At 38.1% G+C, this 25,323-nt stretch overlaps 1 protein-coding gene across 1 annotated transcript in view; it reads left to right on the top strand.

Annotated features, from left to right (window-relative positions):
• The window catches only part of LOC150088619 (cytochrome P450 3A5-like), a 158,859-nt gene that overhangs the window by 75,179 nt on the left and 58,357 nt on the right, over positions 1-25,323 (top strand). Inside the window, exon 4 of the mRNA XM_090370270.1 lies at positions 15,554-15,670. Within this exon, the coding sequence (XP_090226396.1) occupies positions 15,554-15,670 (117 nt within the window). The remainder of the gene's footprint in view (positions 1-15,553; positions 15,671-25,323) is intronic.

Genomic DNA, 25,323 nt, shown 5'->3' with positions numbered 1-25,323 from the left:
TGTTAATGTAATGTTAATGTTAATATCTCTCACTTTAATCATCATTAAGTTAGAGATTTCTTCTCTGGTTCTGCTGTTTTCATGAATCCACTTTCAACTGGCTTATTTCTGCTGTGAGTTTGTGTCTGTTTCTTGTGTATTCTTTTGTGAATTGAAATTATTCCTGTATCATATATTATTTAGTAGTCTTGTAAGCACTTTAATTCCATCACTGCCTAATGCTTTCAGCATTTCTGAACAGATTTCATTTGTTACAGTTGCTTTCCCATTTTTTAGCCCCTTAATGGCATTAGTGACCTTGCTTTCCAGAGTAGGTGGTCCCTCTAGATTAAGTGCATATGGTTTTCCTTTTCTTTTGCCAGCAAAGAGCTTTTCTGGTATTCCGACCATCTCTTTAGAACATCTTTTTTGTCGAATGCCACTTCTCCATTTTGGGATTTTATGCAGTTATGTTTACAAACCTTATTCTTATAGGTCATAGATTTCACCTCTTTGTGTAGCTCCCTATCCCTATGCATCTTTTCAAGTTCTATCTCTTGCATTTTACTTGCTTCATAATCTTTCTTTGCTTGTCTACACTCTTTCCTGGTGCTTTTATCCAAGGTCTTATATTCTGGTTTATTTTTGAGCTTTTTCCTTTCTTTCATTAGGTTTTGTATATTGTCAGTCATCCAGGACTCATTCTTAACACTGTTAGATTGTGTGTTCAATGGCTTCCTGTATGCTGCTTTTTAGTATTTCCCATTCCCTGTTTACATCCATTTCATTTCTGTTGAAGATGTTCTCTTGGCTCCAACATTTTTTTCTACAAGTTTTGATACTTTGTATACAAATTCTTTGTGTTCTTCCATCTCTAAGATCTTAACATCCTTTTTTTTTTTTTTTTTTCACTTGTGGTTTTCTTATTTTTTCAGTTTTATTATTGCTTTCACTATGATTGCGTTAGGATCTGAATCGACGTAGCCCAGTGGTCAGGCGCGAGAGTGCATAGCATGCTTTCCTTGAGTGGACCGGAGTTGAAGCCCATGACTACTAAATATGATAAATATTTGTATTGACGATTTATTGTAAACTCTACTGACTTGGTTGTCGTGCCGGAGTATAAACAGAAAATTTTATTTATTTTTATATCTGCTCCTGAATATGTTTTTGTTTGTTTGATGGAGTTTTTAAAACTTTCTTTTATCATAAAGGAATCTATTTGGTTTCTCATAATGTCTCCACGGTTCTTCCATGTATAGTCTTTTAGCTGGATGCTGGAACATTTGAATTCTTTATTATTAGCTTGTTCTAATCACAGAATTGTATAATAAGCCTTTGGCCTCTCTCATTCTGTTTCCACATGCATGTGGACAGGTTTCTTTTTTCTTTTTTTTTTGCTCCAGTTTTTGCATTTAGATCTCCCATGACGATTAATAAATCATTGGGTAAATCCCTGAAATAGCTGTTTGGATATTAGCATTAGTAGAGGCATACGATGCAAGAAAGCAAGCTTATGCAGTATCAGCCAAAAAAAAAAAAAAAAGCTCCGATTTCACCTCTCCGTTCTTTCCAAATACCTGTCCAGCTCAGCCTTAAATTTATTTAGGTTATCAACTTCCACAACAAAAGATGGAAGTCTGTTCCACCAATCAACTACCCACTGACTAATGGCAAACTTCTGCACATCTATCCTACAACTGTCTTTCCTCAATTTGAATTTATGCTCTCTCAGGTGATTATTCTGAGCAAGAGGAAGAATCCCATCAGCATTGAGCATGCTCAAACCATTCAAGGCTTTATACACCTCGATCAGATCACCTCCAGGTGCCTAGTCTCCAAACACTGTAATCTGCAAAACTTAAGCCTTTCTTCGTAAGAGCAACCCTTTGTTCCATTCACTAATCTTGTTTCCCTTCTCTTACTCATTTCAACAGCTCTACATCCTTCTTAAAATGAGGCCTCCAGACCTGTATACAGTACTCAAGGTGTGGCCTGACCATCGCCTTATACAAGGGGATAATCACCTCCTTATTCCTGCTAGAAAAGTTCCTGTATATCATTGACATGACACAATGAGCTAATCTTGCAGACCTTCTGCACTGCTCAGAAAACTTCATATCTGCCTGCACAATTACCCCCAGGTTCTTTTCATTCTCTACTACTGTCAGTGTAGTACCCCAGTGCAGTAACCCCAGAATAATGTATACACTCCACAGAGTGGAGTGTATACATTATTCTGGGGTTACTGCTTCTCATATGTAGTACTTTGACAATTGTAATGTTAAACTTCATTTGTCACCTCTCAGTCCATCTGCTCAACTTTTCTAGATCCTGTTGCAGCAGCATACTGCCATTAGTGTCACTAACAACCCTCCCAACCTTCGTATCGTCTAAAAACTTGAACATTAAGCCTGATATACCATCATCAATATCATTTATAAATACAGAAAACAGCAATGGACCCAACACTTAATTCTGAGGGACTCCACTAATAACATTAGTCGATGAGGAGCAGTGTTCATTGACTACCACTCTCTGTCTTCTCTGTCTCTGAGATAGCCTTAAATTTATTTAGGCTATCAACTTCCACAACAAGGGATGCAAGTCTGTTCCACCAACCAACTACCCGCTGGCTAAAGGCAAATTTCCGTACATCCATCCTACATCTGTCTTTCCTCAATTTGTAGGATAGATGTGTGGAAATTTGCCTTTAGCCAGCGGGTAGTTGGTTGGTGGAACAGACTTCCATCCCTTGTTGTGGAAGTTGATAGCCTAAATAAATTTAAGGCTCAGCTGGACAGGTATTTCGAACGAACGGAGGGGTGAAGTGGAAGTGTTTTTTTTTTTTGTTTTTTTTTGGCTGATGCTGCATAAACTTGCTTTCTTGCATCTGATGCCTCTGCTAATGTTTTGGAAATGCTGGCACCCCTGGCCTGATAGCCGACGATCATGCCTTTTTCCAAGTCTGATAGGTCACGTGCTTTGCCCATGACAGAGGCTGTTACTGTGTTCATGGATGCAGGACATCAAGCCTTATATGCTTGCGGTTTGTGAACCTGACACGTGCGCTGTATGATTCGCTAGGCGTGTGTGATGTCTGCATTGGGGGTTGGTCATAATATTGTGACTGGACTCTACGAAAGCTTCCTTGGACTCATGGGAGGTACCCATGGACTGGAGATATGTAAATGTGACCCCAATTCACAAAAGATGATCAAAGGGCGACACAAGGAATTATGGACCTGTTAGTTTAACTTCTGTTCCAGGGAAATTAATAGAGGCACTGGTTAAAGAAGCACTGCAGGATCATCTAGACAAGACTTCAGTTATAGCTCGGACACAGTGTGGGTTTGTTAAGAGGAAGTCTTGTCTAACCAATTTGATTGGATACTATGATGTGGTCACAAAGCAACTGGATGCAGGGAATAACTGATATATATTTGGATCTTAGAAAGGCTTTTGATACTGTTGCACATGGAAGACTGCTGCACAAATTGGAGCAGTGCAGCACTGGAGGCAAATTGCTGCTATGTATAAAAGGATGGTTGAGTGGGAGAAGACGGAGAGTGGTAATCGTGAACACTGCTCCTCATCGACTAATGTTATTAGTGGAGTCCTTCAGAATTCAGTGTTGGGTCCATTGCTGTTTTCTGTATTTATAAATGATATTGATGATGGTATATCAGGCTTAATGTTCAAGTTTTTAGACGATACGAAGGTTGGGAGGGTTGTTAGTGACACTAATGACAGTATGCTGCTGCAACAGGATCTAGAAAAGTTGAGCAGATGGGCTGAGAGGTGGCAAATGAAGTTTAACATTGACAAATGTAAAGTACTACATATGAGAAGCAGTAACCCCAGAATAATGTATACACTCTGTGGTACTACACTGACAGTGGTAGAGAATGAAAAGAACCTGGGGGTAATTGTGCAGGCAGATATGAAGTTTAAATAAATTTAAGGCTCAGCTGGACAGGTATTTTGAACGAATGGAAGGGTGAAGTGGAAGTGTTTTTTTTTTTTTTTTTTTGTTTTGTCTTGTTATTTTTTTTTGGCTGATGCTGCATAAGCTTGCTTTCTTGCATCTGATGACTCTGCTAATGCTAATGTTTTGGAAATGCTGGCACCCCTGGCCTAATAGCCGACGATCATGCCTTTTTCCAGGTCTGATAGGTCCCATGACAGAGGCTGTTACTGTGTTCATGGATGCAGGACATCAAGCCTTATATGCTTGCAGTTTGTGAACCTGACACGTGTGCTGTATGATTCACTAGGCGTGTGCGATGAAACAGAGGACTTTATGAAATGCTCATGTGCTGCAGTGGTGAAAATGTATTAAGACTGGACGAATGGGAGAGTTTTGACAACCCGATGTGGCAATTGCGAAGCCCCATGCACCATTGATCTCAGAGATGAACGTCAGCTGAAACGGTTGGTCATTACTGATTAGCATGCTACTGTTGCTCAGCTGGCTGTCCAAATGAATCATGGGGCCACCAGAAAGGTCTTCAACAGTACAGTGTTGCGCATCGGACTCGAGCAGACGCTTAGTGACAGCATCCATGCTGACGACTGTTCATCGCAAACAGTGCAGTCAGTTTGCACAGTAATACCGACACTGGACCCCAGCCGGGTAGCCTGCTCCGATGAGTCACGGTTTCTGCTCCACTGAGTGGATGGACTGGTGGCATATTAGGCATCAAACCTCAGAGAACAGACACCCGGACATTACTGTTGGCAGAAGGCAGGCTGGTGGGGAGGCATTATGGTTTGGGGAATGTTTCATGGCATGGCTTGGGTCCCCTGATACCTCTGGAAGGCACCCTGAATGCAAATGGTTACCTATTGATCGTCGATGATTAGATACACCCATACGCGTTGACCGTGTTCCCTGGGGATCATTGTATCTGTCAGCAAGACAATGCACCATGTCATATTGCCAGAATTGTCCGTGGGTGGTTTGAGGGGCACAGCGAAGACTTCAAGCTACTCCCTTGGCCCCCAAATTTCATGGATCTTTTCCCAATTAAAAATCTATGGGACCACCTCAATCAACACATCAGAGGAATGGATCCTCTGCCAACGAACCTACAGGCACTCCGGGGTTCACTGCAGTCTGCATGGTCACAGATACCCATAGCAGGCCTCCGTGCACTTAATGAGTTCCTCCCACGGCAGCTGGCTGCGGTGCATGCTGTGAAAGATGCATATTCTGGATACAAGATAGGTGGTCAAAATAATGTGACTGGACTCTGTAATTATGGTTAAGGGTTTATTTACTTCCTTTGCTGCCTCCTTTAATATAACTGGATAGATCCCATCCCTCCCTGGTGCCTTTCTTATGTTTATCTGCAACAATTTCTCCTCCACTTTGCTCTCAGTTATTACAAAATCATCTAGCTCACTGCCAAAGTTTAATTCACCTCTGGCATTCCCTTCCCTGAATAACTCCTCATGTGTGAATGTAGATGCAAAGTACTCATTTAATTTTTTAGCTACCTGAGCAGGATCATCAACAGTTGAACCATCAATATCAAGTGGACCAATCTGATTCATCCCCTTCCTGCTAGAGTTTACATAAGTAAAGAACTCTTTGCTGTATTTCTTTGCATTCTTTGCCAAAGATTTCTTGTTATCTGCCTAACCTCCTTTGTGACTTGATTACAGGCCAGCTTATATCTATCATAGGCTTCCATGTCACCTGTTAATTTATATGTATCCCATGCATTTTTCTTTTCTGTCACATGTCTCATTAGTTCGTATGACAGCCTTTTAGGCCTAAACTTTGAACAATATTTCTTAGTTGAAAGCCTAGTAGCTTTCAAGATTAATTCTTTGAATGCTTCCCGTTTTGAATTTGCTGTTGGTAACATCATCAGTTGGTCCCACCATATAGAATTTAAATACTATCTCAGACCACCGTAGTCACCTTAACGAAAGCAGAAACTCTTCCCTTTAACCCTGATGGTAGTTATCTCTTTGAGTAAATTCAACTTCAGCACACTGTGATCACTGCCACCTAGTGGTTCCTTTATCTGCAGATCCTTAATGCATGAAGAATCACTACTGATAATCAAATCCAGAGTGTTACTCCCTCTAGTTGCCTCCTGAACATGCTGCTGTAGAAAACAATCATCCAATAAATCCACAAAAGCCTTGCTAGTGTGTGAGTGTCTGATTTACTGACCCACTCTATTTCTCTGTACAGTTGTTTATTATACTCAACAGAGTCGTTAGGCCTATAGCACACTCCTACTCTCAATTTTGCTTTCCCAGTGCTAATGTCACACCAAACTGACTCGACACTGCACTGTCCAGCCATGTCGACTGGCTGTACTTCCTTGGATTTTGTGTTTCTTAACTAATAGTATAACCCCTCCTCCCTTCCTATCCTGTCTCTCCTTCCTGTACACATTGTACTCCCCAAATTCCAGTTCTGCATTCCTTATATCTGTGTGACACCTCGTCTCTGATATCCCAACAATATCTGCCTTTGATGTTTTGACCAACACCTCAAATTCATCAAATTTATTTAGCAAACTCCTAGTGTTGGTGTATGTGCAAGTATACGTGCACCTGTTCCTATTCTTAGCTACCCTAATAAAGACCATGTATTTACTTGTTCCACAATGACTCCCAGCAGTCTCTGGAATTCCCTGCATCTTGTTTTCCTGGTCGCTGCTCATTTCAAGAGAAGCATTTCAAGAATCACTTTCACCTCCATCAGCTATTGTTAATCTATTAGTCTGTGTATCCCCCCCCAAGCTTGCAGGTTTCTGACCCACGTAACACTGCCTCGATAACATCAGAAAATATTCTTGCACCTTTTCTATTTAAGTGTATCCCATCCCTGTAGAAGCAGTCTCTCCTGTTAACAAGCACAGACCAGGCTGAGAAAAGTTCTACCCCTTGAACCTTGCACAATCTCTCCAGGGCCGAATTGATCGACAAAGCTCTCATCATATACTCCCTCCTATCGTGTATGGGCAGAATTGCAGACACTTTCAAATTCAGCCTTTACTCACGGCTTTTTTTCAACATTGACTTGTACTTGTTTAAGTAATTCCTATAATTCCGGTCTCCTACTCTTAATATCATTAGTGCCAATGTGTATAACAAATCACCTTTTGTGCCCTTAAAGGATGATATCTGCTCATCAGTATCATCAACCTTTGCCCCAGGCAGAGATACCCTTTTCCTGTTCCACCTATCCTTTTTGCACAATATATTCCCAGTTTCCCTGACAATAGTCATTGACAACACCTAGTTCCTTTGGAACCAGCAAATTCTGCCTTGGGGGTTGCCGCTGTGTTGCATGATGTTCAAGTGCAAGCTCTGACATTGATGTGGGCAACTAAGTGCTTGATGGGCCCCTCAATTTAAATCCTTCGAGGGCATCCATCCTGACCTTCAAGCTCTCATATAGGCCCATAACAATGATGTGTTGGTGCCTGATTTCCTCACACTTCTTATGTAGACAGCAATATGCATTCACACCCTCATTTGCTGCCCTTTTTCACTCATTCTTGTTCACAGACAAGACCCTGAATATGAATATCTCCAGATATTCATATTCAGGGTCTTGTCTATTTTATAGGTTTTTTTTTTTTTTTCTATTGATATGGCACTCATTTGGTCACTGCACAGCAGTTTATACACATGACCAAATCATACATACTACAATTTTACATCTTAGTTGACAACAGTAACACAGTACTGTATTAAAAACCAGTACTTGAAATCCAAAATGAAACTTGACCATGACTTAAGAATGAGGCTCTCAGTATGTTCCAGATTTGCATAACCTGTGTATATTTTAGATCTAAGTGTATATTCTGACCAATTTCAGATGCTGGTTTTTAGTAGACTGGACTTTTTCATTCTTCATTACCCTGAGTGTAATACCACCCCATTGATATGTTCTAGGATTACTGTTGCCCCTATGCAGTACTTTGATAAATGCAATGTTAAACCTCAATTGCCACTTCTCAGCCTACCTGCCTAAGTTTTCTGTCTTGTTACAGTAGTATACCTTGATTCCTGTCATTAACCAACCTACCAACCTTTGTATTATCTGCAGATTTAGGCTGTTTGATATATCTTCATAAGTATCGTTAATAAATATTGAAAACAGTAAGGGATCAGCACTGAACCCTGAGGGATGCCACCTATAACATTAGTCCAAGAAGAATAGTCCCCATTGATAACTGTCCCTGTCTCTGCCACTCAACCATCCCTTTATCTATAGCAGTAGCTTGTCCTTCATGCCACACTGTTCCAATTTGTACAGCAGTATTTCATGTAGAACAGTGTCAAGGTTTTACTGAAATATAAGTGTATGATGTGAAAAGTATGTTTTGCATCCAGTTTCTTTATTACTGCATATTAATATTCAGTCAGCTTTATTAGACAAGATATCTCCTTAACAAAAGTATGCTGTGATTTCCATATAACTGCATTCCAGTTAAGAACATCCTGCAATATTCTTTAGCCATTGGGGATCCAAAGTTTTTGTTTTGTTAATAAAAAAAAATCAGTATGTATGATGCCACATTTATTTATTGCAGCACCTACAGAACTCGGTAATAGTGATAAAATCAAAAATAATGCAATAATAATAATCAGTAATAAAATTGAAAAAAAAAAATATATATATATATATATATATATATATATATATATATATACACACACACACACGGGGTGATTCACTACCAGTGCGACAAACTTGCAGGAGGTGTAGGGGGGCACAAAGACAAATCGGAATCACATAGCATTGCAGGGTCCTAAATGCCTTCGTCATGCGGTAGAGGACGTTGAACGGGAGGTCGCATGAACAGCGATCCCGCTGGAAGTCAGCATTTGCGAACCGTTTCTGTTGAAGAAACCAAGTAGCAAAAGTCCTCCAGAGTGGATAATCCGCAGGCTCCAATGATTGGACACGTTGCAGATGGTAGGAACTCATTTGGTTTGTTGACACTATCATCCATACAGTGGATTGGGAAATGCCCAATCGTTGGCCTATCGCTCGAGTACTCGTACTCAGATTGCCTTCTGCAAGACATAGGACATTCTCCTCATTGTCTGGCATCCTCGTCGTTCGCTCTCGATTCATGGTACCTCTCGTGAAACAACCAGTCTCACGTAACCTTCTGTGCACACGTACGAAAATCGTATGATGAGGAGCACGCCTGTGCGGGAAACGTTCCTGGTACAAGCGCAGAGCGGCGTTACAGTCTGCAGCTCCATACGCAAGGTGCATGTCGGCCAGTTCAATGTTTGAATACTCATCCATCCTACTGCCTTGGGAACCGGTCCACAAATGCTGACTTCCAGCGGGATCGCTGTTCACGCGACCTCCCGTTCAACGTCCTCTACTGCATGACGAAGGCATTTTGGACCCTGCAGTGCTATGTGATTCCGATTCGTCTTTGTGCCCCCTACACCTCCTGCAAGTTTGTCGCACTGGTAGTGAATCACCCTGTATATATATATTTTGGTCAATAAATTCAATAAAATGTTATTTTTATACATATATGATTAAATAGTGGTTGATTAATTCAATTAAGTGGTATTTTACTATAAGTATTAGTGTATATATGGATCAGGTAATCAAGCTAGCATATATAGGCTATCTTAAGTCTGTTTGGCCTATAAACGTTAATTTAATGTAAACATATTAAAATTACTATGAAGCAATCAATGCAAAATGATAATAAAAATGAAAATGTCATTACTAACTGTAAATGAAAATATCAATACTAAATGATAATGTGCTGCAATTTTTGAAAAAACATTCTATCACATGGCCATCAATCCACTACTTCATTGGGGGCTTTTTGGCGGATTAGTAGCCCATCTGAAGGAATGTCCCATACCTACCCGTTTCTGTTGTCCCCATAGCAGTTTTGCCATTCGTTATTTCGCTAATATATATCTTCGTACTTATGGGAGACAAAATGTACATACAGAACAGGGGGGTAGCTATGGGATCTAGCAGTTCTTGCTCCATATCTAACCTTTACCTGCATCACTATGAAAAAAAAAACATCAAAGAAAATATTACCTTTTACAGATATATCGATGACATCCTGGTAATCAACCACGACAGTGTCGACACATTAGCCCAGGAAATTTACCCTACAGACCTAACTATTGAATGCACATACCCGGAAAGCAACTTGCAAGCTTATTACCTAGACATTGAAATTACCATCACCCTAGACAATGTCTACACGCAACACTATGACAAAAGAGACTATTTCAGCTTCACAGCAATAAAGCTCATTCACTGGGACAGCAACATAGCTAAACACATTCATGGAAACACCATCAGAAATCAAAGTTGATACACATATGCAATAATATAAAAAGTACCACGGAAGCTATTCAAAAACTCATAGAAACTCTCATCAAAAATAAAATACCCACCAACTACAGCAGGCATCATATAAAAGCAGCTCTACATTTGAATCTCAAAACACACCACCCTAACGTCAACCCCTATACATTCATTGAAAACTCAATGAAACATTTTTAAACTAAGTTGTCCAAAACCAATGCAATAAGTTAATTAATGCCCAGGTTTGTTACATGGGTTTATTGCGCTCAGATGAGGCTCGTCTTCTGACCACACTACAACCCGACTTCAAAAAAAACCCCCTCCAGACTAAATCAAAATCTTTAGAAATTTTAAAACTGACAAACTTAGTAATGAAAAATACCACCGGAAGCTTACTCCCACAAAACAACATGACAATATCACACAGTGACACGGGGTAAATATTCGCTTAGTAGGAGGCTGTAAATATCCATTCAATTGGACATATACGGATCGTTATGCCTTAGAAAAGCTATACCGGCCCAGTCCAAGGAATGGCAAAACATTTGTAATAACATTGTAAAAACATTTGTAATAGTAATTTTCTTCCATTTTCATAAACATATTTCATGTATATTAAACATTTCTACCATCGTTTCTTTTCGGAAGGTTTCTCCCGATTCCGGCACCTCCGTAGCCAGGTGGGAAGGAGCAGCAGTGCGTAGCACACGCTTCTTGATTAGACCGGGGTTCCAGCCCATCACCACCAAATACGGAGGATGCGGAAAGGTCAGGGAATGACCACCGCATATCCCCAGAGCAATATGGCCTTAGTTGCTAATGCTCCTAAAAAAAAAAACCAAACCTAAAAAAAAAAAAAAAAATCTCCTGACTCCAACCCCCCCACGCATTGACATAGGATATCGGGCCCTGAAGCTAATTCAACATCACACCACTATATACAATTAGCGCGACTGCGCAGTAATAACTTTACTACATATAAAACAAAAAGAAGGCGGGAATGACCCCTTTATGACCGACGACCACCACAGGACAAGTTGCAGTAAGTAAGAACCTTCTCGTTTATTCAGATACATACCCGTTGGGCTTTGTGTCACCTATATACCAGTTTGCTGTTACGGTTGCTTACAAATTTAAAATTTAAGTTCAAACCAAAAACTATAAAACAATTCTTAAATTAAACTTAAAATCATTATACGTATCTAAAACTAAATAAAAAACCTATTTAATCTAAAAATATCGCTTATATATATATATATATTAGCAAAATAATGAATGGCAAAACGGGTATGGGGCCAACAGAAATGGGTAGGTATGGGACATTCCTTCAGATGGGTTATCGATCTGCTCAAAGCCCCCAATGAAGTAGTGGATTGATGGCCATGTGATGGAATGTTTTTTTCAAAAATTGCATTGCACATTATCATTTAGTATCGATATTGTCATAATCATTTAGTATTGATATTTTCATTTACAGTTAGTAATGACATTTTCATTTTTATTATCATTTTGTATTGATTGCTTCATAGTAATTTTAATATGGTTACGTTAACTTAACGTTTATAGGCCAAACAGACTTAAGATAGCCTATATATGCTAGCTTGATTACCTGATCCGTATACACACTAATACCTATAGTAAAATACCACTTAATTAATTAATCGATCAATATTTAATCATATACGTATAAAAATAACACTTTATTGAATTTATCGACCAATATTAAATCATGCACGTATAATGTCGAATTGCCCTATGTACAATGGCATTAACGTTGCACATATGACAAAAACTATAATACAGTGGATTCTGGTTATTTGGGCCACCGGTTAATCAGGGCAGCCGTTTATTTGGGGCAAATCTTAAAAAACAGAACCCAATCGAGAAAATAGCCAGGATTTACTTCGCTTAATTGGGACAAAATGCCATTTAATCGGGGCAGAAGACCGCAGCACTGAAGATTACCCTACGATTGTCCCCAACCGTACCACATAGTTCGGTCGAATTTCTGGAGGTCACAACCATAAAACAATAAAAACAATTAGCAGTCATCTGTTTATTGGGCTTTTGTGTTAGTGAAATCTATCATAAACTGATAGTAAACTCGATCTTATTGAATTTGCGATAATACCGACAGCTGGAATTCTGTGGGTTATTATGGTGAAATGTGTTTATACACTTCTATGGAATCTTCAATCATATAAAAAAAAATAATAATTTTCAGGCTCTTCTCTTCATTCCTATTTTTAAAGCTTCGTAATTTGTTACTCCGTTCTCATTTGCGCGTATAGTGTTACTTGCAATTTGTGTGTGTGTGTGTGTGTGTGTGTGTGTGTGTGTGCGTGCGTGCGTGCGTGCGGTGTTCTTTGTTATTGATTGCTCATCTTTTTACTGTTTTAAATATTAACCCCCACCCACAGATGACATTGAACAGAAATGTCAACTAGTTTAGTTAGTATGTACATATTACAGTACGTATTAATTATTCTGATTATCAAGTATATTCTTCCGAATATACTTGATCACGTATCATTTAATTTTTTAATTGGTAAGATAATAAAGGGTAAACTTGTACTTAATATATCTTTACTTTTATAGCCTATGGATAATATTTCTCCTATTTTCGCTAATTAGAATCACTGCTTAATAGAATTAAAATTCAATTCACAAATGTGATCACAATGACTGGCGCTTATTACACATCGTATAGTGAATGGTACTTTACAATGGTGACTCCATCGTAACGTGATTTGATTGAACAGTGAACCAATTGTAAAGGGGGAGGAGTACATTGTATTTTTAACTATTTACATGAAACTTCAGATAATTGGGGCAACCGCTTAATCGGGCCAAAATGCACTAGTTCCGATGTGTCCCAAATAACCGGAATTGACTGTATACAATTCTATCATTATAAACTTTAAACATTACATATACGCTATATATATATTTTTTTTTTTTTTTTTTTTTTTTTGGAGTGAGGGGGGTATTCCCTCTGCACTGCACCCTTTTACAGTAAATGAGTGCTTGCTGAGTTAGAATGACGTGCATTTGGTATTGAATGAATGCATGGGAACCTGATCAATTGCAGTTCTGTTATGTAGATGCTGGTGTACAAGTTGCATACATTCGGGACTTGGTGGAAGAAATAACGAACACCTTTCACCATAATCCAAGTAGAAGTATGGCAGTAGTGCATGTGGGAACACAATCTTTTATGTGTAGGACTTGTCATATTTAGAGTCCAAGCACTGCTGTCTACAGACTTCTTGAGAACCTACTGGCTATTGCAGACGTGTGCATAGGATTATTTGTTCATTACCAATATTTTGTGGGTGGATAAGTATTAGTAGCAGTGTATAAGGCACGAAGCAATCTTATACATTTCAGCTGAAAAAAAAAGCTACCCACATTATTTGTCCATTCCCTTTAATAATTTGCCCAATTCTTCCTTAAATTTATTCAAACTACACACTTCCATGACACCAAATGGTCATTTGTTCAGTCAGTTACTCTCTGCCTGAAAGCAAATTTTTACTTGTCTACCTGCAGCCATCCTTTTCAGTTTGTTTCCAGAAAAGAATAAGGATACAGTCGATATTTAGTGTACTCACTCTCTGTTTAAAGTCTTAAATACTTCAGTCAGATCTCCTTTCAGTTTTCTAGTTTTCAGATGTTGCTGTTTACACAGCTGAAGTTATGTCCCTGACTAATTTTGTTGCTCTTTCCTGTACCCATTCCTGGCACCTCTGTAGCCAGGTGGGCAGGAGCAGCAGTGCGTAGCACACACTTCTTGATTAGACCGGAGTTCGAGCCTGTGACCACCAAATATGGAGGATGCGGAAAGATCAGGAAATGCCACCACATATCCCTGGAGCAATATGGCCTTAGTTGCTAATGCTCCTAAAAAGCAAAACAATAACCTGTACCCATTTGAACCAATCCACATTCTTCCTAAAATGTGGCTTCCAGACAACTTTACACAGTACTCAAGATGCATCAGGCACAAGGATATTACATACCCTTTTTCTTGCTGGAAAATTTCCCATATATCATCCACAGAACCATGTGGACTGCCTTAGAAGCTTATCTGCACTGCTTGGAGAACTTTATGTTGGATTGTCTAGTTACCCTTAGGTATTTTTTTTTTTCCCACTACCTTAAGTGTGGTAGCACCCAATGCCTGATTTACAATAAAAGTATTTAACAGTATTGACAACCTGCATATCATGCATATTAGAAACCATCAACACCATTTCTCTTTCAACATCTCAGCTGGAATAGCAGGGGAGGGACATGATTATTGGTCTACACATCATGCTACTGAAATGCTTTGTGAAAGCAGGTATTTGAACTTTTCTCACCCAATGTTTTTGGAAGATATTACCTTGGATTCTTGCCATCATATATTTGTGCACTTGCGCACTTCACCTGACTGGTGTGCTTCTTTCTGAGTAACCATTACCATAGATGTTGGATGTTCATGGTCATGATGCTTCAGTGACCTGCCGAAAACAGTCGCCATACAGTGTCTGTGAAGTATATCACGTAAGTAAACGTTCATCAGGAACTCTGGAAGCATGTTTAGGATGCCATTTGAAATATGTCGTACATTCTGAATAGCATATAATCTTCACTTTTATGTGTAAATGCATGTATTGCTACAAATGGCAGTTCTACTGAATATTTATTGTGCATAATTGCATTATCATACAATGTGAGTTTTTGCTAAGGACAACACCAGCTTCCTGTGGACTAAATGTGGAAATTAGATTTTATTTTCTAAATTCACATTAGTTGTGTTGTTTGTGTCTTACATTGTTTACTGTATTCTATGAAAGTATGTTTTTGGCATTCAGCCATATTTTTTAATCATAATTTTTTCATAAATGTTTTAGCTGCTTTTCATTTGGGCTACCCTATTCAGTGTACTTATATGGCCTGTAAATAGATTGCAGCTGAACTGTGACTAGACAGTGTCCATAGAGAAAGACTAATAATTTGATCTCTGAAATATATGTATGAGAGACATTCACAATATCTGTACTGCCCTGCGATTATGTCTATTGCATACACCTCAGTAATATAGAAATGTATTTAAATATGCACATAGTGGGTGTTTGGTATAATTTCATAGTAACAAGAAACACAGGAATCAGTACAATGCAGAATTTTTGTTTTATATGTGCATAAAGTATTTGAGCCTTTAATCTTATTTTCTAATTTCAGGAATTGAAATTTGGTGATCCAGTAGCAGATAACATGCTTCCACTTCTTGAAGGGGAAGACTGGAAGAGGGTACGATCTGTCATATCTCCTGCATTTACATCAAACAAGCTTCGCCATGTAAGTGATATTAATCCAGTGAAACAGATTTGTTTAAACAAAAAATAGTAAGGAAAATCTTGTTTTTCATCATAAGGGTTAATACAGTATCACTGCAGAAAGTAGTAGTAGTAGTAGCAGTAGCATTTGATGCAAGAAAGCAAGTGTATGAGCTTATGCAGCATCAGCCAAAAAAAAAAAAAAAAATCACACCATTCCCTCCAAATGCCTGTCCAGTTCCTCCTTAAATTTATTCAACCTATCAACTTCCACAACAACAGATGGAAGTTTGTTCCAGCAATTAACCACCCGCTGGCTAAAGGCAAATTTCCGCACATCTAATCTACAACTGTCTTTTCTTAATTTGAATTTATGCCCCCTTAGGTTCGTAATCTGAACAAGTGGAAGGATCCCATCGGAATTCAGTGTGCTCAACCCATTGAAGGCCTTATACAACTCAAACAGATCACCGTGCAGGTGCCTAGTCTCCAGCCACTGCAATTTGCAGAACTTAAGCCTCTCTTGGTAAGAGTATCCCTTCATTCCCCTCACCAATCTTGTTGCCCTTCTCTGTACACGCTCAAGCAAATCTACATTCTTTCTAAAATGAGGTCTCCAGACCTGTATGCAGTACTCAAGGTGTGGCCTGACCATTGCCTTATACAGAGGGATAATCACCTCCTTTTCCCTGCTAGCAAAATTCCTATATATCATTGACAAAACCCCATGACCTGCCCTGGCAGCCTGTCTGCATTGCTCAGAAAACTTCATATCTGACTGCACAATTACTCCCAGGTCTTTTTCATTTTCTACCACCTTAAGTGTAGTACCACACAGTTGGTACATTTCTCTGGGGTTACTTCTACCCATATGCAGTACTTTGCATTTGTCAAGGTTAAACTTCAGTTGCCACTTCTTAGCCCATCTGCCCAATTTATCTAGATCCTGTTGCAGTACTGCCATTACTGTCATTAACAACTCTGCCAACCTTTGTATCATCTGCAAACTTCGACATTTAGCCTGATATACCTTCATCAATATCATTGATAAATATACAAAACAACAGTGGACCTAACACCGAACCCTGTGGGACTCCACTAATAACATTAGTCCAAGAAGAGCAACACCCATTGATTACCACCCTCTGTCTTCTCCCACTTACCATCCTTTTATCCATTGTAGCAACTTACCCTTAATACTATTCTGCTCCAATTTGTACAGTAGTCTTCCATGCGCAACAGTGTCAAAAGCTTTCCTGAAATCCAAATATATGATATCAAAATTATTTTTTGCATCCAGTTCTTTTGTAACCACATCATAATATCCTATAAAATTTGTCAGACAAGACTTTCTCCTTAACAAACCCATGCTGTGTCTGAATTATTGCTGCAGTCTTGTCTAGATGATCCTGCAATGCATCTTTAACCAGTGACTCCATTATTTTACCCTGAACAGAAGTTAAACTAACTGGTCTGTAATTACTCGTGTCACCCTTCGATCCCCCTTTGTGAATTGGGGGATACATTTGCACATCTCCAGTCCGTGGGAACCTCCCCTGAGTCCAAGGACGCTCTCATAATTATGACTAAGGGTTTGCTTAGTTGCTTTGCCACCTTCTTTAATATAACTGGATAGATCCCATCCACCCCAGGTGCGTTTCTTATGTTTAACCTCAACAATTTCTCCTCCACTTTGTTTTCAGTTATTACAAAATCATTAAGTATCCTGCTACAATTTGATAACCTTCTGCCATTTTCAAGCCTTAATAATTCCTCATGTGTGAATGTAGATGCAAAATACTCATTCAGTTTGTTTGCTATCTGAGCAGGATCATCAACAGTCGAACCATCGATGTCAAGTGGACCAATCAGATTCATCCCCTTCCTTTTAGAGTTTATATAAGTAAAGAAATCCTTACTGTTTTTCTTAGCATCTTTTGCCAGGGATTTCTCGTAATCTGCCTAACCTCCTTTGTCACCTGATTACAGACTAGCTTATATCTTCCATAGGCTTCTGAGTCGCTTGATAATTTATATGCATCCCATGTATTTTTCTTCTCTATTACGAGTCTCATTGAAGCTACTAAAAGTCTCATGAAACTTTTAGTAGCTTCCACGATTAATTCCTTGAATGCTTACCACTTAGAATTTACTGTTGTTAACATCGTCAGTTTATCCCACTGTACAGAATTTAAAAACTGTCGGAGACCACTGTAGGAGGACTTAAGGACAACAGCAAATACAGAGATAAATAATTTTATATGTCAGCTCAGTTAAATGTATAGTTAAGTATTGAATTGGTTTAAATTATGAAAAAAAAAAAAAAAAAAAGCAATACAGAGTAGTGTGTCTATTTATCAAACATTGAATCACTGCAGGTATTTAAAGGTTTGTTCAACATTGATATCACAGCTTTTTTTTGTTTCTTTTAATGAGCATTTGTACATTCCCACCTGACAGCTAATTTTTTAGGCAACTGAACATAGTCAGATTTTAAACAACAGCTTAATATTTGGAGAATACTTAGATCAATGGGAAATTATTAATAAATTTCCGTGTACCATATTACTTTTAATTTTGATTGGAGTGTTCTACATGTTCAAGCTGCACATGCTTGCCAGAAAGCAATATAACTAGTCACCTTGGCAATTTCTGCTTAGCAATAATATAAGAGAATACCTAGCTTTTAATTTTTGTTCAACTGTGTATGGTATCCTCTTCCCCTGTGAGCCTGTTGGTCAAAAATTCCATGTACTGTATGTACTGCTAATTCCAAGAACTATTTTGCATTGAAAAGTCACCCTAGCTTGCCTGCAGTCATTATGATATCTGGCAACAGATTTCTGTGTGATTTTCATTTCTGATATTAGAATTTTGAAATTTTTTATTATTTATGTAGTTCAGCATTTGTCAAATGAAAAAAAGAGGGATTTAGTGTAATAACTGTGGATGGGATTTGCATTTAACTGAAGAGCATCAATTAAATGCATTTAAATGAATTCAACTTTGAAATTCTCAGTATTAATTAAAGTTTGAAAATAAAAAATAACTGTCACGTGCAATGGATGTTGGTCACTAAATTGCAGAGAAGCAGAAAATAAATCATAAATGAAATGGAAGTAAAAAAAAAAAAAAAAAAAAGTTTTATTCTGCTGTAATTTCAGAGCATTCCATTAGACTGCTAGAAATCATAAAATGAAGGAAGCATATTTTTCTTTAACATCATATTTTCAGGAAAAGCGTATTCACTCATTTTGTGACTTAAATCCCACATTTTGGGATGGGAGAGTAACTAGAATAAGATCTGTTCAACTAATCTTCATTGCTATTTGGACAAAGTTCATTTTGCTCTTGTATACTGACTATGACCTGGGAAAAGTGTTTATTTGTAAGTTGTTTTTATGTACAGAGTGCCCACAAACCTCTTTTACAAAACCAGTAACAGTCAGATTTCTAGGATTAACCCTTGACAATAAGTTAAATTTCCTAGATCATATTAAAAATGTGCTGACTTCCTGTCTAAAAAAAGTTAAATATACTCAGAGCTTTATCTGCCCAAATGTGGAGTGCAGATCATACTTTCCTGCTTCGGTTATACGGGACTTTAATCAGATCCCATCTCGATTATGGTGCTCCCATCTATGATTCTGCCAGAATGAGTGCATTATGCTGGCTTGATCCTGTTCAACACAGTGCTTTGAGAATTGCACTTGGTGCATTCAGAATGTTGCCAGCACATAGTCTCTACATTGATGCTTATGAGCCCCCACCGACTTTACATAAGAAAACACTGTTACTGAAGTATGCTGTCAAAATACAAAATTGTGCCTCTCATCCCATTCAGTCATACTTTTTCAATCCACCATTACAAAACCTATACAGAAATAATCCTAAATCCTAACATAGTAAAACCAGCTGGTCTTTGCCTTCTTGAACTGGTGCAGGTTTGGAATGTTACCATCCATTCCGTACAACAGGTAGCAACTTGTACTCAACCATCATGGGCTCATCCTTCTCTTCTGACCTGTGACTCTTATCTCTGTCAATGGAGAAAGAATATTTTGCAAGCATCAAATGTCAAACAACTTCATGCAGTTCACACTCAAAGATATATTGATTTTTCCGCAATTTATACAGATGGCTCTAAATCTAATTCAAACGTTGGAGCATATGCAGTGTTTCTGAATACCACTATTTCAGCATCCTTTCCATCTGAATTCAGTATATTCTGAGCTGAATTTTATGCAATTAAACTAGCTTTAGAAAATCTTCGTTCTGACTGGTCTTTAAAATCTGTTATTTACAGATTCCCTCAGCTCAATCATGGCATTATGTAATTCCTCAGATAAGGTTCATCCTGTTCTTGATGAATTAGAGACTTATTACTGCAAATTGAAGAATGCCACCAAATGGGTCACTTTTTGTTGGATTCCAGCACATTCCCGTATTTTAGGCAATGAGCTAGCTGATAAAGCTGCAAAAAATCCAACTACCCTAGATTTAACAAATATCCCTGTTCCATCATCAGATTATACACTAACTATTCATGCTCCTTGCCTATCAGAATGGACAGCACTCTCAGACTTATAATAAACTCTTTCAGTTTAAACAAGATCTGAAAATTTGGCACTCCAGTGTCCATACATCTAGACAAGAAGAAGAAGTTTTTTTCAAGAGCAAGAATAGGTCATACCCATCTGACCTATCTTCATTTACTCACAGGAGATGATCCACCACAATGTCCACATTGTTCTAACAACCTGATTGTTAAACATATTTTCATTGACTGCCTTTGCTTTAAACATTTTGCATTGATTTCTTTAAACAAGACAGAACTTCAACCTTGCTGTCACTGGTTAATCTTTGTAAACCAATAACTCTTGAAAATCTCATTGGTGACAAGGCAAATATTTCTGAATTTTTTAACTTATCAGGCAAACTGGGCTTTTTAATCATTTCTGATTTCAGATTTTTTTTTCTGACTTTACAGAAATTTCTTATTCCTTTATATAATAAATGAATAGACACATTATAGCCATAGCATCTTATGCGCCATTAAATTTGTTTGTGCCATAACAACAAAGCACAATTTTTTTGTAGTAATATGGTGGTGCTCTGTCTTCTGGAAAAATCAAGTTGCCATCATTGTAATCCTGCAGTTGGAGCATAAAGAAATTCTGTAACGTGTCCAGGTACATGATGCCTGTGATGGTAGCATCTTCAAAGAAGAAAGGTTCATACATTTTGTGACAACTCATTGTTCAAAAAGCAAAATTCTATCATGATTACAGTTTTGCAATTACGTTGCTATCTACTGCAGCATGCTTATTTTCCAGTTGGTGAATAAAAACTTGAAGTTATCCTCTATTGCTTAAAAGTGGTTTCAAAGTTGCCATGTGCCCTATTCACAAATAACATTAATTTTAGGTTTGTAAAGGAAATTTGTGTATACCTATTATCTGTATATATTCATAATGTTTGTAGCCGTCATTTTGATTTCTAAAGCCTTTTGTTCGTACCAACATTAATTGAATTTATGTAGATTTTCACTTGCATTGTAAATAAGAACAGAAATTTACTTCAAGTTTCTGTTTATTTCACTTAATACAAGTCCCCCACCCCAAAATATTATCAATAAAGACTTTCTTCCATAAAAATACATTTCTGTGAGGAGTTTCTAAAACCAAGTGTTGTGATCATGAAAAGCAACCAGGGCCATTTTAGACACAGTGCCTAAGGGTCAATAAAAAAACAGGAACTTGAAAGAATATAATTTAAACAGACTTCAACAATTTTGTTCCAGTGATGAAATTTTACAAAATCTAAGATAAATTCTTTCATGTGGCTTTTCCTGTTAGCAAAATAATTAATGGTGTCATAAAGTTTATATTGAGAGTAAATTAGGACTGGAATAAGTGTTAATGGAGACATACCAAAATTATAGAAATGTTTTCAAATTTCTTTCAAAACAAAAAATTAGATTTAATACAATGTTTTTAATATGTTTGTTATAAATTAGTGAGGCCTCAGAATGAAGAGTACCTAAGGCCTTTGAACACCAAACTAGGGCCTGCAAACACCAATGACAGCCCTGAAAGCAACCACTTAAGTTAAGATAAAAAAAAAAAAAAAAAAAGAAAAACTAAGTACTAATATATTTTGCATATCAAATTTATTTTTATATATACAGTCGATTCCGGTTATTTGGGACACATTGGGACTAGAGCATTTTGACCCGATTAAGCGGCTGCCCCAATTATCCGAAGTTTCACGTAAATAGTTAAAAACACAATGTATCTCCACTTTACAGTTGGTTCACTGTACAATCAAATCATGTTACGATCACCACAGTAAAGTACCGTTCACTATATGATGTGTAGTAAACGCCGGTCATTGTGATCTCATTTGTGAATTGAATTTTAATTCTATTAAACAGCGATTCTAATTAGTGAAAATAGGAGGAATATTATCCACAGGCTATAAAAGTAAAGATATTAAGCACAAATTTACCCTTTATTACCTTACCAATTAAAAAAAATTAAATGATACATGATAATCATAATAATTAATAGGTACTGTAATATGTACATACTAACTAGTTGACATTTCTGTTCACTGACATTTATTTGTGGGTGGGAGTTAAAATTTAAAACAGTAAAAAGATAAGCAATCAATAACAAAAAACACGGCACACACAAATTGCAAGTAACTTGATACTGCAAGTGAGAACGGAGACAAGTTACAAAGCTTTAAAAATAGGAATGAAGAGCTGAAAATTAATTTTTTTATATGATTGAAGATTTCATGGAAGTGTAAACACATTTCACCATAATAACCCACAGAATTCCAGCTGTCGGTATTATCGCAAATTTAATAAGATAGAGTTTACTATCCATTTATGATAGATTAGATTGCACTAACAGAAAAGCCCAATAAACAGATGACTGCTAATTGTTTTATGGTTTTGACCTCCCAAAATCGGACCAAATCACATGGTATGGTTGGAGACAATCATAGGGTAATCTCCAGTGCTGCGGTCTTCTGCCCCGATTAAATGGCATGTTGTCCCAATTAAGCGAAGTAAACCCTGGCTATTTTCTCATTGGGTTCTGTTTTTTTAAGATTTTCCCCAAATAAACGGCTGCCCAAATAACCGGAATCCACTGTATGTATGTGTGTGTGTATATATAATTTTTTTTTTGAAATAGAGTGAGTTTTGTTCTGTGTCACCATTTGTATTAAAACAACAGGATAATGGCTGATGGATTCAAAACTCCTTCTTGTGGTGGGAATAGGATGTGAGAGAGAGAGAGAGAGAGAGAGAGAGAGAGAGAGAGAGAGAGAGAGAGAGAGAGAGAGAGAGAGAGAGAGAGAGAGAGAGAGATTATGAACAGAAATCATCTGAAAAACATGCTCTGGAACATGTGCATGTGCAAATAATTTGTTCACTTTTGGTCAATATAACACTTTAGCAACAGGTGACTTATTCAATCCATTTGTTGTGTGCTGCCTTCTATTAATAAAGGCAAATCATGCAAGGAAGCCAGGTTTATTCAGTCTCGGCTTTAAAAAAAAAAAAAAAAAAAGAAAAGTTGCTTGGTTTCATACAGTTATCTTTTCAACCCTTACTTATATTTGCATAATCCCTCTAGTGGTTTATTCCACCAGTTAAACAATGTTGGCTAAAAGCAAATTTTCATTATCAAGTTTACAGCTATCCTTTCTTAATCTGAGTACATGTCCTCTAGTTTCTGCCTGCGAAAGACAAAAGGTTGCCATTATGTAATTTAGTCAAGCCTCTCAAAGCATTAAATCCCTATACCAAGTTAACATTAGCATTAGTTGAGGCATATGATGCAAGAAAGCTAGCTTATAGAGCATCAGCCAAAAAAAAAAAAAAAAACCCTTCCCATTTCACCCATCCGATCACTCCAAATTTTTATCTAGCTCAAAATTTATTTAAGCTATCAACTTCCACAACAACAGATGGAAGTCTGTTCCAGCAATCAACTACCCACTGGCTAAACTACCTGTCTTTCATTATAAACTGAGCTTCAACCCGACATTGACAAGCTCATAACAAAATTCTGTCAAATGCGCTGGATCACCAAACAACAACTGTTCTACATTAGGGATCTGGATGTGACTCGTTGGTACGTATACACCTCGGTATACGCTGTCATATTATATGCCTTGGAAATATGGGGGTCCACATCCCCTGCCAACATCAAGCACATGTATTCCGCCGAATAGTGGCTCCTTCATTGGATCACTCATAAACATCGTTGTCCACCCTAGCAAAGGACAACTGCAATGGCGATCTCACTAAATTTTACCCGACTTCCAGATTGGAAAACTGTCTTGTTCTCACTTCCAAAATGACAACCGGAATGGTCTCGGAGCCAAGCATCTGGGAACTGTGTAGCTGGAGAATCCCTCTACCCGGACTGAGGTCAGCTCCCATGCTCACAGCCCACTATAACAGACTAGCTCTTTGTGACCGTTTTTCTCCCCAGGGAGATGCTCCCCATAATCCAATCAATTGACACCGACCTCTGCAGGTTTGCAAAGGATCGGAGGTGCCGAAGACAGATCCTTAAGAGCACATTAATACGGGCTGCATAATTAACTGCACATTGATATGGGCAGCATAATAATGCCCAATATATTGTAAATAATGTTCAAAGTATGATGTCTTTATGAATGAGTTGCAAATAAAGTCAAGAATATATGAATATATTTATTAATATCTTTATTAATACATTGTAAATCTGTCAAAAGCATAATATTCTGTAAATAATCTGACACTGATTATATTTTTGGCTCTGGGGGATGAGCCCGAACTTCGATGTGTTCCCTCCCCCCAAGGCTATTGTCCACCAGCCAGTGTAAAACCTCTGGCATTGCTGCTGCAAAGGATGTATTGTATATACCACTTTTGTATACAATAAAGATATATAAAGGCAAACTTCCGCACATCTATTCTACAACTGTCTTTCCTCAATTTGAACCTATGTCCCCTCAGGTTCTTAATCTCAGCAAGTGGAAGTATCCCATCAGCATTGAGTCTGCTCAAACCATTCAAGGCCTTGTACACCTCAATCAGATCTACCATCGCAGGTGCCTAGTCTCCAGATGCTGCTCAAGGTGTGGCCTGACCATTGCCTTATACAAAGGTATAATCAGTTCCTTGTCTCTGCTAGCAAAATTCCCGTGACCTGCTCTGGCAGCCCGTCTGCATTTCTCAGAGAACTTCATATCCGGCTTCACAATTACCCCCAGGTCTTTTTCATTCTCTGCCTCCCTGAGTGTAGTACCACACAGTGGTACATTTCTCTTGGGTTACTGCTACCCATATGTAGTACTTTGCATTTTTCAGTATTAAACTATAATTTCCACTTCTCAGCCCATCTACTTAACTTTTCTAGATCTGTTGCAGTAGCATACTGTCTTTACTATCATTAACAACCCTGCCAGCCAGGTTGCCACAGGTCTTAAAACTGTGCTACCCACAGAACTGATCTCTCGCTCTCTCTCTCTCTCGCTCTCTCTCTCTCTCGCGCTCTCTCTCTCTCGCGCTCTCTCTCTCGCGCTCTCTCTCTCGCGCTCTCTCTCTCGCGCTCTCTCTCTCGCGCTCTCTCTCTCTCGCGCTCTCTCTCTCTCCCTCATAATGGA

This window comes from Mastigoproctus giganteus, chromosome 3 (genome assembly GCF_048544385.1).
Source record: "Mastigoproctus giganteus isolate SK-2022 chromosome 3, ASM4854438v1, whole genome shotgun sequence".
Lineage (NCBI taxonomy): Eukaryota > Metazoa > Arthropoda > Arachnida > Uropygi > Thelyphonidae > Mastigoproctus > Mastigoproctus giganteus.
The sequence above is the reverse complement of the archived record's forward strand: the minus strand, read 5'-3'. Positions and strand labels throughout refer to the sequence as shown.